The following is a 16,453-nucleotide window of genomic DNA, read 5'->3' on the forward strand; positions in this document are numbered from 1 at the left end:
TTGTTCAGAATAAACCTCTTTTTTCCTTTGTTCAAAGCTTTGCTCTCCAGGTTCTTTCTTCCGTTTTTCTCATCATCTGTCTTCGTATCTTTCTTCCTGTTTCTATAACCTTGACCGATTGTAAATTGACCCTGCCTGTCTACATTACACGCCTATTCTTCTCCTTAGCGTTTGCTCTAATACTTGGTCAACTACTACATTTTGTACCAAGGCGAGATGGTTTGGCGGTTGGCCTTTTTAGTCCTCATTTTTTTGACATGGCGCAGCATCCATCGTCGTCATTTTCTCGTCCTCTTATCGCGAGGCTTATTCAAGGGTAATATTACGGTTACAATTTTTTTTCTTTGCTCTTTTCTCGTTTGCGCTTGGATGGGGATACTTAGTGATACATAGACTGGAACCAGGCCTGTGGGTATCTGATACATCCTACTTATTATTGTCTAGTACCTCAATTCCCTAATTGTCACTTTTATCCACTTGGTTCCGTCTCATATATGCTGTTATGCTCCTCTCTACTTAACTGAGGGAATAGCGGATAGATGGATAGATAAAGAAGCAGTAGTGGTGTGGCATACCGTCATATTAAATAAAAATTGAGCTCGTAAAATTGCATAAGCCGTAATGGGCATTAGTTAAGTAAGTAGACAAAGGGTAATACAAAGAGGTTTCGAATATGGTATCTAAGTAAACAAGTCTTAACTAAACCAGAAATGTATAGAAGCTAGGGAAGACAAGCTCTTCCTCAAAAATGCGTCGAACTTGGGCGAGAATGAACCGCTCGACTTTGCCGACGTTCTTGAGGACCTGCTTCCCGTCTTCCTTGCGGCCGATTTCACTCTCGACGTGGATCTCTTGTAATAAGCCATGGCCTTTTTGATGCGACCCTGCATTGCCGCTATTATTATTGTTATTAGAGGCACCGCTGGTCTCAAGCTGGTTGCGGTGAGCGTCGGGAGTAGGGTCGGGGCCAACCAGGGCTTCTGCATCTTCAGGAGAGAGGAAACAGAAGTTGACGCGTTTGCGGATGTGTGCGATTACTGCGACTCCATCGAAGGTGATGCCAGTGACGTTTAATTTAAGGGGAAGTCCTACGAAACTGGGCATGGGGTAGTCGAGAAGGATTTCAGCTGTTAGGGATAGGCGGATGTCGCCAGCATATTTGGCATGGCAGAGGATTTGGAAGTCCTCGGGGCGGCGTTCTCGCATGCGTGGTGGGGGGTGAGGGAGTGGGGGTGCCGAGAATGAGGTGGGATCGTCGGCAAGGTGATGTTGCTGTTCGTCGGGGTGGGAAGATGCACTGCCGCTGTTCTTGTTTGAGCCTGGAGGATGAGTGCTTGCGGTTGAGGGGCGGGAGGTTGGGTTGCTGGAGTCGACGTCGCCGTCTACGCGGTGGAGTGGGGAGGGTCGATGTCCAGCTCTGACTCCTTGTCCTGCCGGGTCCGCCCAGTTGTTGGTAAATGGTGAGCCACCGGCGACGGCGGCGAGAGGGGTCTGAGTACCAGAGAGACCACCTAGAGACATGAGGTGGTAACCCAATGTCGAGGTTCCGCCGGGGATACCTGGGGTGCCAGCGCGGGGTAGAAAGTGTGGATTCAAGTGGTCTATCGGCGAGCGTAATGGGGAGGAGGCATGGTGGTCTGCATCGAAGGGATTCCGAAGCGAATGCCGTCCGGTTATCGGTATATCGTCTCGATATGAAGATTCGTTGAATTCGGATTGCGGCCTGTCCCAAGGGTTGTCGTGAAGCTCTTCTGACATGTCGGACGAGGCACCATCCTCGTCATCTTCGTAGAAATCGACGAACGGTTCACAGAAGTCTTTTATTTCTAGATCAGGGGCAACTGTTCCGAAGTCGAAGGAGTGGACCTGTACGGAGCGGATGAAGCGTGGGAGAGGCACCTCTTGGAATTTATCGTGGATGAAGGAGCGGATGCGCTCAGCCAGAGCCTCGCCGTCTGGACCAGAGGTGGCGGTCCTCCAATCGACTTCGATGGACATCACATGTGCGAAGTGGGAAGGAAAACTCGTTGGCGAGGGTTGAAGGGAGCTCTTTGGAGCTTTGGAGAGAGGAAGGTCTGGCCGGAGCTGGAGGGCAGCCCGCAGGTCACATGACCCCGCAATGACCAGCCCGCGGTCCGACCAGCTGCTTGCGCTACAACACCTGCAGCCTCAACTTCCAACGTGCATCGTCCCCAACAACCACAACGACAACGGCTTGCAGGCCCCAAATCCTGCCCAATTTCTCTTGCAGGGAACCCCAGGCCTTGTGGGTGCCTGCTCTTTTGTTCAGCATTTCCTTGTGCTGCCTGTGCTTCTACAACCGGTTTTCACACCGCTTTAGGTTTACTACCGACCCAGCACTCTGGATCGCTCACTTCGCTGCGGCGCTGCCTCGTTTCCTCCCGCTCTTATTTATTAAGCGGCGCGGACTGGCACGAAACACGACTCGCTCCCGAGCTGAACATTATTACCCAAAACGGCTGCCTCGAGTGGCTCTACACAAGAAAATCCCGGGGCGTTGGCGGGCATGGGATTGCCGTGCTACCATGGTTCTGTCCATGAGATATCCGCACTCTTGTGGTTCTCGCATCGAGCCAACACTCGAGCTCTTGAATACACCGCCGTAATTGGTGTTTCGGTCGTCTCCTGCCCTTGAATTGGAGGAACGGGTGGATATTTGCCCACCTTTCACGTCTATTTGTTATTAGCTTCAATCCCCCTTGATCCTGGCTCATATTTCGTTCGACTGGCTCTCCATAACAGCGGTCTTTCTCGTCAACCTATCTGTGGAGCAGAGGCCTGACAGAATCTCCGCATCACTTTTCTTTCAAGCCCAAAGGCTGTGATAAACCTCTTGGCGTCTAGACAGGGCGCCACATCCCGCGAATTTTCTTTGATGACACTCGCAAATCGGCCCTCGCTAACCCACAATCCCGTCGTTGACTCGCTGGTCTTGTTCCTGTGGCACTGACACCGAACATCATCCGGCGAGGCCTAGCGAATGGATGCCATGCCAGGATCCAAGACATCCTGAGCTGAATCGAAGGAGCAATAATAAATTGTCCGATCCAGCAATCCCCTTCCGAGGGAATGAATGATGTCCATTCAACGCACCCACCCGCGTTCGACAGTCAACACTAACACTAACCCATCACCCCTCCTTCCGCGTCTTCGTTGGCTCCAGAGCACCTCGATCGCCACCGGATAACCCAATGCACCCTCTGCAATACCCCCTCTTATTTGACAACTCGTATCAGATGATGAGAAGTGTCTGCGGTGCTAATGCACGTCGCGATGTGCAATGCTAATCATAACTGACCAGGGAAAAAAAAAGCGGATAATAAGTTTTTTTTCCTGATTTCTAATTCTTACCTGTGCGCACCGTGCACCTGCCAGTCCGTTTCGAAGCCCGCAAAATCACGCACATTTGGTGTGAAAAGTGAGGCGGCTAGAGATGCGTCCTCCGTCAAATCTTACTTCGTGTCCTTTTTTCCCCTGCCTTCAGGTCTTGATCGGTTCCAAAGTATATCTCACGATCATTTGATGCACTTCTCAGGAGTTGGAACCAAGAACATCCCTAGAGAATGCAAGGCCGTCTCCTATTTCTTAGTAAGTATTGAATCATGGATTGCCACAGCTGTGCGTTGGAATTCTCCTAGAACCAGCCGGAACGGGCCAGGTTCCTTAATATATCCTGAAGCTTACACGGGATCGGGGTGATCTGAATTTAACGATACTGAATTTAATAATAGTTAAAAGAAATTATTACCGCTGTAGTATGAATAGTTCCTATTTATTTCCCCGCCTCTGAAAGTCACAAGAAATTGAAGGCAAAAGATAGTGTGATTCAGCTACGATCCAGTTACACGCTAGATGGTTTATATGATAGAACAATGAACAAGCATAAATCCAATCTGGCAAAAACTAATCAAGAACTGTGGTAGTCGCAAAGGCAGTAACAGTGGCAGTAGAACGGTGGTACAAGAAAACACACTATGCTGCAAGCTTGAGAGAAACGGCCACCAAAAAAGAGGCAAAGACATGCAAAAACGACGCAGAAAATATGGTAAAAGGCAAGATAACAGAAGGAGACGCAGATAACTGGTCCTCCACCCTTCTATCATCAATGATCGATCAGAGTTTCTAGAACAACGCCCATGAAGCGGTCAAGGGGCAGTCACTGAGAGGCTCGCCTCTCGGCAACACCGATATCCAATCCGTTCGTCGGAAATATAACGGATCGATCTCCCTTAAACCCAGGGCTTTGTTTCTGCAGGTTGTACACTTGTTAGAATTTGGTTTCTTTGTCTCGACTTGCGGATGGGGCTGGTTGGTTTCAGGTTGTTGGTGCTGCGCCTTCGAGAAAGATTCGACGTCCACTCACCTGAAGACTATCACGACGATTAGCCGCCGTGTTGGGGGCAGTTGTAGCCCTCTCGTCGGCGGACTTGCTGGCGCACCCCAGTGCAAGATGTGCCTCGTTTGGCGCAGTAGACGACATCTCCTTCTGGGTGGGTACAGCCGCAATCGTACTTGTAGAAGTATTGGGAGCACATCTTGACGGTTTCGCGGGGGGGTAGTTGGAGACTGGCGGTGGTAAAGTTGGAAGTTTTGTTTTTCTCGATTGAAAGAAGACGGAGGCAATATTGAACAAGGCCGAGAGACTTTCCTTTGAAAAGCTGGCAGATTGGAGTGTTGATGATGTTCTGGACAACTCGACGGGTGAAGAGGGTCTTAAATAATTCAGGCTCGTCCGAGTTGGTGCAATCCCAAGGCGTAGAGCAAGACTCACTCGGTGACTGCGCCGCAACAACGCCGTAACAACGCCGTCGATAGATGCAACAAAAAGAAGCAACGGCAGTGGGTATGACAGAATGATCCAGGGGAAGAAATAAAAAATAAAATAAAAATCGATTGGGGATCAGAAAAGACGAAGATTGAAGGTAAGTGAGAGCGAACGGTAACTACTGATGCATGCCCTAGTTCTTTCCCTATTTTTCTCTTTATCTCCATGCAACCTCATCTTTTAATATGCAGCGGAATTTTGTGATGCAAGGCTCATCACATTCAAATGGGATAACCTCGACGAATGGTTCTATCACCAATTTGAAGCTCGCCGGGACTACTCCTTCCGGCTCTCCAACATCTAGAGAGGTTGGCCGGCTCTGCGGATCATCTGTGCAGGTGAAGGCCACTAAAGACGGGGCTAAGCAGGTAATTATTGCCCTGAAAAGTAAATGTAAAGAAAGGTACTGGTCTGGTCATCGGCAGGATCAATCCGGGATCCTTCCTCATGAGCTTCATGAAATCCGGGCTAAATCGTAAGAGGCTTGACATCATGTTGAAGACACTGTGATGAATGGGCGTGCCAGTCACGTATGCAGCTTGCAGGGGGAGAAGTTGAAAAATAAGAAGAGACCAACACTCCCGTTATCGAATCAGTTCCCGTATTGGACCAACAGTTCTGTCGACGTTCGGGGTCATGCCGCAGTCCGGCCTGCCCTAGATTGAGCATCTGACGAACATCAACGCCGCGCCAGGTAACAGACCGGACCTTTCTTATTATGACCGACATTCACCCTGATACCTTCCTCGTCATGAGAACTTGGCATTCGGTGAGGGTGTGTGACAACGCTGGCATATAGGCAACCCTCCTGATGTGGTCATCTCGAGTTCCGCAGCACCACCAGGGTGAACTTGACGTCCAATTCTGCTGTTGGTTCGCATGGAGCAGCTCACTGCAGCAATACTTGACTCATAGGCCACCTGCGCCGGCCAGGGGTACTACCGCAGTTCCTTGAAGTTTTTGTTATTCCAAATTCACATCGAGAGTTACACGACTTCCGAATCCAACACAGAGCCGCTGGTGGTGCCTTGGGAAAGGTCGGAAAGCTAAAGAGACAAATCTGCAAGAATCACATTGTCATCACAACAGTCCAGGCTTGACTTCCTCAACCGACCAATGTATGAAGCACTTAATAGCCGTCGGGTTGGTGACTCCTGCAAGCCTCAATCCCCTTCCCCACATGTCTTGTCTGGTTTCTTTTCTTGCAATGACCTTCCTGTTGTGATCTCACAAATCCTCACAATAAAGGAAGGAGACAGGACCGAGCTATTTCGAAACGGGTAAATGGACAGTTGCCGCAGCTGTATGAAGGTCCAAAATTTGCGCCGCAATGTTGGCGGATAATGTTGGCACAGTTCATAGTCGCCAATCTAGTGGACGAGCGTTTCGAGCCATCTCGGCCTATGGAAATCTCCGTCTTCTTCACGATCGATGGGGCCGAGGGAGGCCGCCTCGAGAAGCCAGACAATCACTCGGATCAAGGTACCGGTAAATCCCCAAGGCACTTTCCGAGCTCAGGCGTTCTCGAATTTCCGGCCCATAGCTCTTCACAGAGAGTGTTGAGCCGCTGGAGATCCACGCCTCCGTCAAAGTGACTTAGGCGATACGGCGCCGAGGGTCGAGGCGCTAAAATAGCGATAATTGACAGGTCGATTACTGGTGGCACAGCAACACCGTAAGCGCCGTTGGATTTAAGGCCACAATCAGCAGGAAACCATAGGCGCTCATTGAATCTTTGAGAATGCAACCTGCAGTTGTTGAGAACGCCTTGCCAGGAGTTTGTTTGGGGCCGCAGGAGGCTCGGGGCACGTGATCTGGCAGTCGCTCTTGCTTAAACCAGATGGGCCTTGCTCTTGCGCGTGCTTTCCTTCCGCACGCATTCTTCCGTCTGTTGTTCTGCTTGTCAATGGTGCTGGCAAAGACCGAAGTTTCAAGGGACAACGTCCAGAGTTTCACAGAGCACAATGCCTCGATCTCCAACCCAGTCGGCTTCGGCACGGTCTGAGCTCTTTGCTGGCTTCGAGCGAAGGGTGAAAGACAAGTCTTAGATACGCATGAACGAACCCTCCTCCTAATCTCTGCTGACTAGTTACCCCCTGGTCCTACTTACATAACCCACGGCAGCACGTTTCGTCAATCGAGTGCGTTTTACACATGATCCAGAAAGGGGTATTAGCGGCCCCAACTATGCGAGATAGCCTGCAGCCAAGAGTGGTCAAACAATAGATCGGGTCATGTGGTCTGGACAATATACAAAAGAATGCGATGCATGAGAGCCGAGAACTACCAGGGGTTACACCAAGCTCTGTTCAGCGGAGGACGACCCCACGCCCGTACACTCAATCCAGATCAATAGTCAGGGCACGTTTCTTGGCTACGCTTCCTGGTTGCTGATCATCCGAGGCAGGGTTTCGGGAGCGCGTCGGCCCAGCTGCTGAGCTGAGGCAGTGATTGTCACAGAACAAGGATAACTCAGCGACGCTGACACCCAATAGTAACACGGAGGAATCACGAAGGTCTGCACAAGCTGATAGCCCAGTAGACTACCTCGACCACCCCGGTTTGGTGGGGTTCACATTGCGGTGGAAAGCGGATCGCCCCAGCCAAGCCCTGGGATTGGAACAGGGGTTTGACGATAATGACGTTGTCAAGCCTTCCGGCTCCTAATCATACCGGTCTAGGCATGTGAAATACGGAATACAGCGTGTTTGACCATTAAGACCTTTGATCCACCTTGGGACATGGGATAATCAAAGGGAATGCTTGAGCCTTGACCAACCAGGCAATGGATTCCGTGCTTTCGATCGACGTGCTTTCGGTGACCCCTCAATGAACTTGATGATTCTTGGCTGTTTCCCTCAAATCTATAAAGAAGGCTAATCCGACCGGCTTGAATCCTTCTTCATCCAAAACCTCTAAACAACTCCTCAGCAAAAGCAAAAAACCACTCTCTGTCTTCTTGTACTTCCCGGATCTCCCCAAACCAAAGAGACCTCTCGCTATTCAACCTTCAACCTTCAACCGCGAATAACCGAACAAAATGTACACCCACACACCCACTGCTAAGTTCCTCGTCCTGGCTCCTGTCCAGTCTGCCCCTCATTCGGTGTTCAACAACAACTTCCTCGTTCTATCCCCTACCGAGTCTGCTCCTTCTTCAGTTTCCGATGAGCAGTCTGAAACTGAGAGCAACGTCTCCTCTCACATCCGTGAGCGCTCCGACAGCGAGGCCTCTACTGCCAGAAGCGTCTCGGATGGATTTCTCTTCCTGGGCCATAACCGCCCAAGGGCCCCCAGCACCAGCGTTTAAAGCATAGCGATACCCTCCACCCTGGAGACTGGGATCGCGCTGGACACGATATCGCCTTTTCGGTGGAAATGTTTTGGTTTTTTTTCTTTCGTGTTTCTTTGTTGCGCCGGTTCATTTCACCACTTTAACATTACTATACTCTTTGTCCCATGGATGCCTATGATACCACTACAGCCTGTACCTGCCCGGCCAATGAAAGGAGGGCCACAGCAGAGGACGCGAGGGGGCGCTGAAGGAGAGTTGCCAAGCGACAGGTTGATATTTGCCAAGTCCTGTGCAATGGATGATCTGATAAATTGCAGCTAGATTGTAGTACAGCCAAGCAATGATAGTCTAGATTTTGCCCCCTGATTTACTATTTTCGTAAGATAAGACTCTCCAGAGTAGCAATCGTAGGGACGGCCAAGAGTCTCTGGAAACAAAGTACCAGAGTACAATGCCTTTCTTCCGGTGTACTCACCGTTGGAACGCAATCTTAGATCTTGGTTACACATTGTAGCACTGTTGCATTGATGCCAACAACCCAGATGGTGGTGTTGACTCCCATCCTCATATCACAACGTCAAACAGGAGCCGCTCAACCTTCCCCAGAAGCGAAGAAAGTGGCGACACCAAGGAGGGGCACGCGCCTGAAGGATCATCTTAGGTTATCTTTCTTACATAGAACTTAATCTGCATTGACTGACCGAAGGGATACACCGAGACAATCTTTCGGATGAGGGAGTAGCTGACTCGCACCAATCACGGCCCTGTGTTGGCACAAGTGGTTGACCAGACTCACAGAGGAAAAAGCAAAATGCGCCGAAATATGCAGCGGACTTTGTGTTGTCTACCATACGGATAGTCATCCAGCCGAGACAAGAAGTCATATAGCCAGCCACCTAAGATACCGTCTGCTGGGTGGACGCGTGGAGGTGCAGCCGTCGGCGTTGCCATCCATTGAGGTTGTGGTTGTGTGACTAGGGATCTTGGCTTACTGAGTCTCTCTCATTGAATGTCGGACGGACTTCCTTCGAGAGTCGAGACTCAAACTGATGCGCAATGTGGATTGTGGGATTCTTCTTCTTTTTTTTTTCTTTTCTTTGTTTTAGTTGCTCAGTGGAGGAGGGGGACCCGCGGGGAGGTCATCTGACCGTTTGTTTCCTTTTTCCCTTTTTCTGCCTGGACTTTTTACTCTTCTGATCGTCCCTGGGGCCCGCTTGGCTGAGTCGTCGGTCGCTCCAGGTCCTCCTTACCTTACCTTACCTACCTTATCTTACACCTGGATTCGCAAGCTGTGTAGAAGTCCTCTTATGACTTACCCACGTCAGAGACGATGGGTCTGAACAATCGGCTATGAAATAGGACAATGAGATAATATTCGTAACATAAGGGCAAATTTGCAAGAGAAAGTAAAGTCGCCCACTAAGCCTCGCCTGATCTGCCTTGGCGCGTAGAGCTCTGTTCCGAGTCTCGGCTACCTGTCGATGCGATCATGCAATGAGGAGAAGCCGTCTTCCATAACGGCGTATAATATGCTGACTGAGAATGAGAGTGAGAGTCTGAGAGTCGAGAGTCCCTGACCGGGAAGGCTCCCGTGATTCTGGCTCTGTCTTCCCCACACGCATCGCTGATTCCCCTCATTGATTTGCTTCAGTCTTACTCTTCACTGCAGCAACTCCCCCTCACTTCCTCCTCTCCGCATTCTCCAATCTTCAGTTTCCGCCATCACCATCACCATCTATCCATCTCCTCATGAATACGATATCCCTCCTCATCCATCGCAAGAAAACGTCTTCTCCCCAAATCCATCTCCACCCCATACCCCTTGCATCCAGCCAACAGACGACGCCGCAACTCCGCCCCCAGCCTCCGTGACTCTGTCACTGCCTGCACTGACCACTTGACCAGGATAAGATACTCCGCCGGCCTAGGCATTCCCGCCCTTGCGTTCCCGCCTGTGCCTGCGCCCGAACCCCCCGGATGGTTATTTTAGAGTCGGTTTGATTTCGATGTCTTCCTTCCCTGCACTCGGGTCAGCGTATTGTGTCGTTGATCCATGAATCTCGTATTGGTGTGCTGATTGTTGAGTATAATGGTGTGTGAAGGTTGATGAGAATTGCAGGGTTCTGGCAGCGGGATTCGAGGCTGGGGTTGGGTTTAAGGCAGGCAGGTGGAATTGGGACCTATCTATGTCGTAGTGGTGACTCCAAAAGCTGAGGTAGGTGTGTACTAATTTTTTTAAGTAACCGGTTTGATGAAGTTTAGAACTCGGTGGATGTAATGTAGATGCGTTGCGCTAGATGATTCAGTTGAGTCAGTTGAGTATAAGGTATGCCCAGTAACCCAGTCCTGGAATCTCTAGACAAGTCACGGAGTTTCATTCCTCACACTTCCGCCCGGTTCCTCTACTAGACACACAACACTCTTGATTTATCCCCTATTGTCTCTATCTGGGGAGAAGGAACAGCTAACTTTCCTGCTGCCCATCGCACCTTCTTCTAAATCTACTCATGAGTTTGTACAAGCCGCTTGAAGAAGGCACGACTATCTAAGTAAGACAGGAAAGAGCGATCTACCTCAGTCGCACCTGCCCTCTATAGTATAATATTGATATATACTGAACTTAAGGAAAGAGCGACGACTAACAAGGCTGCGGAAGAAGGAACCCGCACTGTCTACCTGCCTCCACTACACTTTCCCAATATCGGGATGTATCTCGCGAAAACGAGAGGTTCCTGATGTTTATATACAATCTCATGGTGAATATGATAGCATTACGATGATATATTGATTCAATCCGTGCTCGGATGGGCCTCCAACGCATATTCCAATACAGTAACCTGGGTTATTCCGGTTCATCGTCTACATAGAGCAAGAGGGAAAACGTATCGGGTAACCCTCGTCGAGTGCGGTAAACAAACAACTTTGGAGTCTAGTCTACCAGAGCTTTTTGGTTTCTTGGTCTTCTAACAAGGTGACGACAACCTCTATGTGACCAGATGGACGGGCCATGTCAAGTGCATTACTAGAAACGGTGCTACCAGACCTGGGATTCACCATTCATGAGAACCAGACCATCTATTTGAGGTTGGCAGCGGATCTTAGGGTTATTTCTTGGAGCAGGGCTGACGATCATCCCTCCCCATACCTGGGCATCATCCACCGCAACATTGAGCGGGGATCAAAAGGCGGCGCATGGAAGTGCCGCATGAGACGGGCCATACTAGAGAAACGATTCGGAAATGGGAGCAAAGAAGGTGGAAAGGACGGAATTCTGACTCTGTATTTACCCCAACCTCCCATATAGGGCTTTCTTTGGCAACCTTGAATGTGCCCCATACTGCCTAGATAACGTGGCCCCACGTTCAGGGGAGCAGTAGTGCCATGGTCGAACCACTGTTATAATCTACAAGCTTCTAATATACTTCCGCAGTCGCTGCGTTGTTTATGATAGGGTGGAACACTTTTAACTAGAAATATCCAGGAAACTCGATATCCGGACTGCATACAACGTTATTCGTAGAGTAATAATTTAGATACTGGACGCTTCCAACCGAATATTCAACAAGACGTGCATCCTATGTACGCACTCACAACTCCCCTCGCACCAAAACACAAGAATAGGCGATAACAAAACATTTTCTCTGAAAGTACCGTGGTATGGACTGGAATAGTCCGGTAATAAACATTCCGAAAGACATAAAGCTGTTACGCTTAGTCTAGTCTTTTGAGCATGTCAGAGATCCCTCTGTGCGTTGTTCGAACAACAATTAATGTCGCCAACCAACGTCAACCAAGAGACTCCGCTGACTGAGATCGGGCCAACAGCGCAGGTTTACAGATCCTTCTTCTCACCGGAGCCTTCGCTCTTGCTGCCCGCAACCTGGTCACCCAAGTTGTGGTATTCCCGAGTAAGGCCCTCAGTCTGTTTCTTCAGAGTGTCGATATCACGGTCCTTGGCCTCAAGCTCCTTCTTCAGACGTCCGATCTCACCCATGTCACCAGCCTGTGCAAGACGAGCAGAATCCTTGCCGCCAGACTTCTTGTTGCCTTCGAGAAGCTTGACACGGTCTTCAAGGCGGAGGGTCTCAAGGATCATGGTGTAGGTGCGGTTGAGGATAAGAGACAGGAAGAGAGTGAATCCACAGAGGTACATGTTGCGTTGAGAGTAGAACTTGCGGGCTTGGACTTCCGAGCGGTCGGTACCGAGGGCGGCACCTCTGCTAACATTTCAATTAGCGCATACAGCTACTAGGCACATGCGTTGGGATTGTTCGAGTACATACCCCACATTTCCACCCTCTTTCGAGAAGGCGGACACCTCCAGCTGTACCCGGTACACCCGGTTGACGCTGTCAATGAACAAGATGAGGATGAAGATAAATGTGATCTGAAATATACGTTATTATCCGGAATCCGAAAACGTATTGTTGAAAAACCTACCCTAAGGCCATATTGCAACTTCGCGATTACCGGGCTTTCCGAGACGAAGGTGAAAAGCTTACGCCTGACAGCGAAGGGAAGGGGTACGATCAGGCCCATGAAGACGCCCATCTCGAGGACGAGAAGGCAAAAGACCTGCAGCCAAAGCACGTTAATACTCATTGACTTGAAGGTTCAGGGGTCGAAAGTGGGATGCTCCAGGCTGCAGCAAAACCCAATTGTTTTGCTCGGTGAGGGAAAGTCGAGAATTGTGGGTTTGATAATACGTACAAGACTGTAGTAAAGCGTCATTTTGCTTGAATTGTTCGCCCAGATGAGGTTGATGAGCTTCGTTTGCTGCTTGAAAAGCTAAGACAGAAAGGCGAGGAGGGGGTGCAAAAAAGTAAACAAAAGCCTAACCAGTAGATTGTGGGCTACGGAGACTTGAGATATTTCAAAATTAAAAAGAGCACTTGGCAAAGCAACTCTTTAGAGAACAGGGGATATTTAAAGAAGACCGTTCAGACAGATGGGGGAGGTCGAGGTGGTCTTTTTCCAAGGTTAGCAGCGAGAAGACGTCATCAGCGTCGGAGCTGGCCTTGGGTCACGTGACTTTGTCTCCATACGCACGTGTGCAAAGTACATTATGAGAAGGAACTTTTGGGGTGAATATATTTGTAAATTTTTGTATTCTATGTTTGCTCGTATGTACATGAGTCGCATGTTATATCTATCAACCCTCCGCCTCATAGGCGTTGGATTTGTGCTTGGGCTCGAACTTGAAGTCTTTGTGGGCTGGGCCGAGGAACATCTCACTGTGCGAGTATTAGAATCTAGTACCAGTAATGTCAGTGCGATAAGGGAACTTACCTGATCTTGATCCAATCCTTGTAGTTGTTGCTCCCCATGAGAGTCTCCAGATCATTCCTGCCTCTATAGTACGGGGGTCGGTCATTGATCTTCGGGGGAAGATATTCGAGGAGCCCGATGGGCAGGTAGCGACACGTGAAGCTCAGCCATTCAAGCATGAAGCGACGGGTGAGGCCAATGCCAATCTCGTCGGAACCCCATACATCCATACCGTATCTGGCAAACTTTTCGACGTACGAGAGTCGCTCAGAAGCTGACTTGTCGAGGTACTGGCCTGTTTGGATTTCCTCAAAGAGCCACGGCTTGACCAGGGCACCACGGCCAACCATAACGCTGTCTACACCGGCGTGGTTAATGTGATCATTATAGTCTGCATGAGAGTAGCAGTCGCCATTTCCTAAGAACCAAGTCTTTCCGCCATTCGGCCGCATCCGTTCTTCGGGTTCGCGAATAGTGTCCGTAATTTCATCTGACTTTTCGTTGAGACGCTTGATGAGAGCGGCCGTTTCGGAAATATACTCCCAGTTGGCCGCTCTTGTGTACCGTTGTTGCCTACTCCGTCCGTGGAGCGTGACTGCCGCTACACCCGATGGGCCACAGTTAAGCATACTGGCCTCATGGCCTCCAAGAACGAGACGTTCCACCAGCTTTTGGGCATTGGGGTTGCTGTCTTTTGTTCCTGTGCGAATTTTGACGGTAATTGGAATCTCTTGAGAGACAGCGTTCATTCCGCGAAGCATCTTCTCCAGCTTTGCTGGAGTGTCAAGCAGCGCAGAGCCGGAACCCTCTCGGTAAAGGAGATCAATAGGGCACCCACAGTTCAGATCAATAACGCGGAGATTCGGAGTAAACTTGGATAACACCTCCGTAGCCTTCATAACGTATCGGTACTTGTTTCCTGCTATCTGTGCGCCGAATTTGACGTCTTTGGAGTTGTCATAGCCCTCTACTATGCCATCGCGTGGGGAGTATTTTGGGGGCGTGGCCTCCGATTCATGCCCACGCATCAAAGCCCACTCTCCCCGTTGACCCTGAACTAAGGGCATACTGAGAGCCATCTCCGAGTACGTGAGCTGCGCACCAAGTTCAACACAAAGCCTTCGGAACGGTAGGTTTCCTTGTGTAGTAAGGGGCGCTAGAGCAGGGGTCTCGGGCCCAAAATATAACCGTCTTTTCTCGGATGGCATGAAGGGAGCCTCCCGGTACTTTGCCCGGTTCTCTTCCTTCTCTTCCTTGTCCTTCTCTTCGGCGGCATCTTCAGCTGGAATGGCGCCGTTCTTATACCGTCCATGAAGGTCCTTCTCAAGCTGTTTCGATGTCTCGTCTATCCAATCGGCATATTTTTCAGACCGTGGCAGCCCCATACGTCGTCTTGAAAGCGACAGCCTCTCATCCACCGAAACGGTATTGACCATACCGTCCTCGCCCGCGGACGGAACTGTTGGCTGGGCGTTCTTCTTGCGCTCTTCGTCCTCAAGCAATACCAGCTCCTTTCGCCCATCCTCAGTCTCCCGCTCGGTCATATGGGAACCAACAAAGCGGCATTTCCAACCCGAGCCGCATTTTCCACGAGAATCCCAGATTGGACACAGGCTATTGAAAGTTGTAAGGTCCTCCCGCTTGTGTTCCTTCAGATATGTGCGCAGATCATGCTCGAACCGACATTTCTCGCCCCACGAACATTCACCGGGCGAAAATTCCGCGCTGTGCGCTCTGCTACCACACAATCCCTTCGCGTCCTCTGATTTCCCGAACGTGCGCTTCTTGTTCTGCCCGGTATTCTTCTTCTTCCCTTTCTTTTCGTCGTCGCGATCTTGGTGTCCGGCTGCCTCCGCAGCGTCGTCGGCGTTCAAATCGACTGCTTGGGCCTGTTCGGGCTTCGGAAGGAGATACCTGGGATTGGATTAGTCGTGGTGCTGTGCAAGCGCAAGGGTTCCGCTCGGAGCATACTCTGCTTTTACTGGTGCTTCGCCTCTCCTTCTGCTATCAGAGATCTGTTCATTTCCATTCTGTTGCTCTGAAGGCGCAGATTCTTCTAATCTAGCCTTCTTCGCAGGTGGTTCTTCGGTCTGGTCGTTGCCGTTTGAGACGGGTTGTTTTGGTAACTCAGCCTCGGCACTTTGAGGTGCGGTGGGATCCATAACGAAGCGATGAATGTTCCGCTTCTTTTGGACTTCTCAACGAGCGACCGGAATTGACGGCGGCAAGCTCGAATTCTAGTCTTTAGATTTGCGCTGTGTTCCTGGTAACATGTCCGCGGACAATTTTTGATTAGACCCCACAGATACCTCTGCAGTTTGCATTGTTTGCACCGTAGGTGTGGCGCAGGTGGCGAGATGGAGCACCGGTTCGCGGTACTCCGGAACTGTAATAAATTCAGTGAACGGAGTATTGATTTGTTGAAATACAGTCGAAAGTATTATGGTCTAGGGTCGAGGTAATATTGGTGGTAAGGAGACCGCTGGATTTGTTGATGGAGGTAGTGTTGTAGATTTGGAGCATGATTATCGCTGTACGTATACCACGCTAAGTGACAATTGTATAATTTAAATATAGTTAATTCTAGCGTCGAGCCACTCAGCCAAGAGCTTAACAACACTTTTCCCCAGGCCCGGCTGAACCCTCTGTAGGTCTAATACGTAGTGGTATGATACGGCTAATCCATGTTCCTGTAGTCAGACCCTCAAGTGGCATGGCACCAGGTTATCATGCCTTTTAACCTTCCAAGCATATGCTCTTTACAGGAAGATCCAATTAGGAAAAGAAATTCGTTAGTTCATTCAAAAAGGCTATGGAATAGCGGGGCCCGGTGCTTCATACATACACTGAGGAGCGAGCACACATCGTGCGTTTTCCAAACTTGGGACAAGTGGTGATAGATCGATGGAGAATCGCCCCATCAACTACGTAGTCACGCGCCTAGGACCCAGCCTGATCTCGGGCAATTGGAAGTGATGAGCGTTTTTTTGATCTACTCTGCTGAATCGTAGTTCCTGTTTATCAACCCGAGAAGAGTAAAGGCT

At 50.0% G+C, this 16,453-nt stretch overlaps 5 protein-coding genes across 5 annotated transcripts; 1 reads left to right on the forward strand and 4 right to left on the reverse strand.

Annotated features, from left to right (window-relative positions):
• Window positions 1–699: 699 nt before the first annotated feature.
• mdm12 (ERMES complex subunit MDM12) lies at window positions 700–1,998 on the reverse strand (the record flags this gene model as incomplete). Its single annotated transcript, XM_041706056.1, has 1 exon — window positions 700–1,998. The coding sequence occupies one exon, from the start codon at window positions 1,996–1,998 to the stop codon at window positions 700–702; it is 1,299 nt and encodes a 432-aa protein (XP_041558479.1).
• A 2,179-nt stretch (window positions 1,999–4,177) lies between these two features.
• APUU_50997A (uncharacterized protein) lies at window positions 4,178–5,013 on the reverse strand (the record flags this gene model as incomplete). Its single annotated transcript, XM_041706057.1, has 3 exons — window positions 4,178–4,270; window positions 4,385–4,733; window positions 4,793–5,013. 3 exons carry the CDS (start codon window positions 5,011–5,013, stop codon window positions 4,178–4,180), a joined length of 663 nt encoding a protein of 220 aa, XP_041558480.1.
• A 2,873-nt stretch (window positions 5,014–7,886) lies between these two features.
• Window positions 7,887–8,156, forward strand: APUU_50998S (uncharacterized protein; the record flags this gene model as incomplete). The annotated part of the gene is made up of 1 exon (XM_041706058.1): window positions 7,887–8,156. One exon carries the CDS (start codon window positions 7,887–7,889, stop codon window positions 8,154–8,156), a length of 270 nt encoding a protein of 89 aa, XP_041558481.1.
• A 3,817-nt stretch (window positions 8,157–11,973) lies between these two features.
• Window positions 11,974–12,872, reverse strand: APUU_50999A (putative BAP31 domain protein; the record flags this gene model as incomplete). The annotated part of the gene is made up of 4 exons (XM_041706059.1): window positions 11,974–12,358; window positions 12,425–12,528; window positions 12,582–12,716; window positions 12,852–12,872. The coding sequence occupies 4 exons, from the start codon at window positions 12,870–12,872 to the stop codon at window positions 11,974–11,976; spliced, it is 645 nt and encodes a 214-aa protein (XP_041558482.1).
• A 421-nt stretch (window positions 12,873–13,293) lies between these two features.
• Window positions 13,294–15,571, reverse strand: dus3 (tRNA dihydrouridine synthase DUS3; the record flags this gene model as incomplete). Its single annotated transcript, XM_041706060.1, has 3 exons — window positions 13,294–13,375; window positions 13,431–15,323; window positions 15,381–15,571. The coding sequence occupies 3 exons, from the start codon at window positions 15,569–15,571 to the stop codon at window positions 13,294–13,296; spliced, it is 2,166 nt and encodes a 721-aa protein (XP_041558483.1).
• Between the last annotated feature and the right edge of the window lie 882 nt (window positions 15,572–16,453).

The sequence above is a fragment of the Aspergillus puulaauensis genome, chromosome 5, assembly GCF_016861865.1.
Source record: "Aspergillus puulaauensis MK2 DNA, chromosome 5, nearly complete sequence".
Taxonomy (NCBI): domain Eukaryota; kingdom Fungi; phylum Ascomycota; class Eurotiomycetes; order Eurotiales; family Aspergillaceae; genus Aspergillus; species Aspergillus puulaauensis.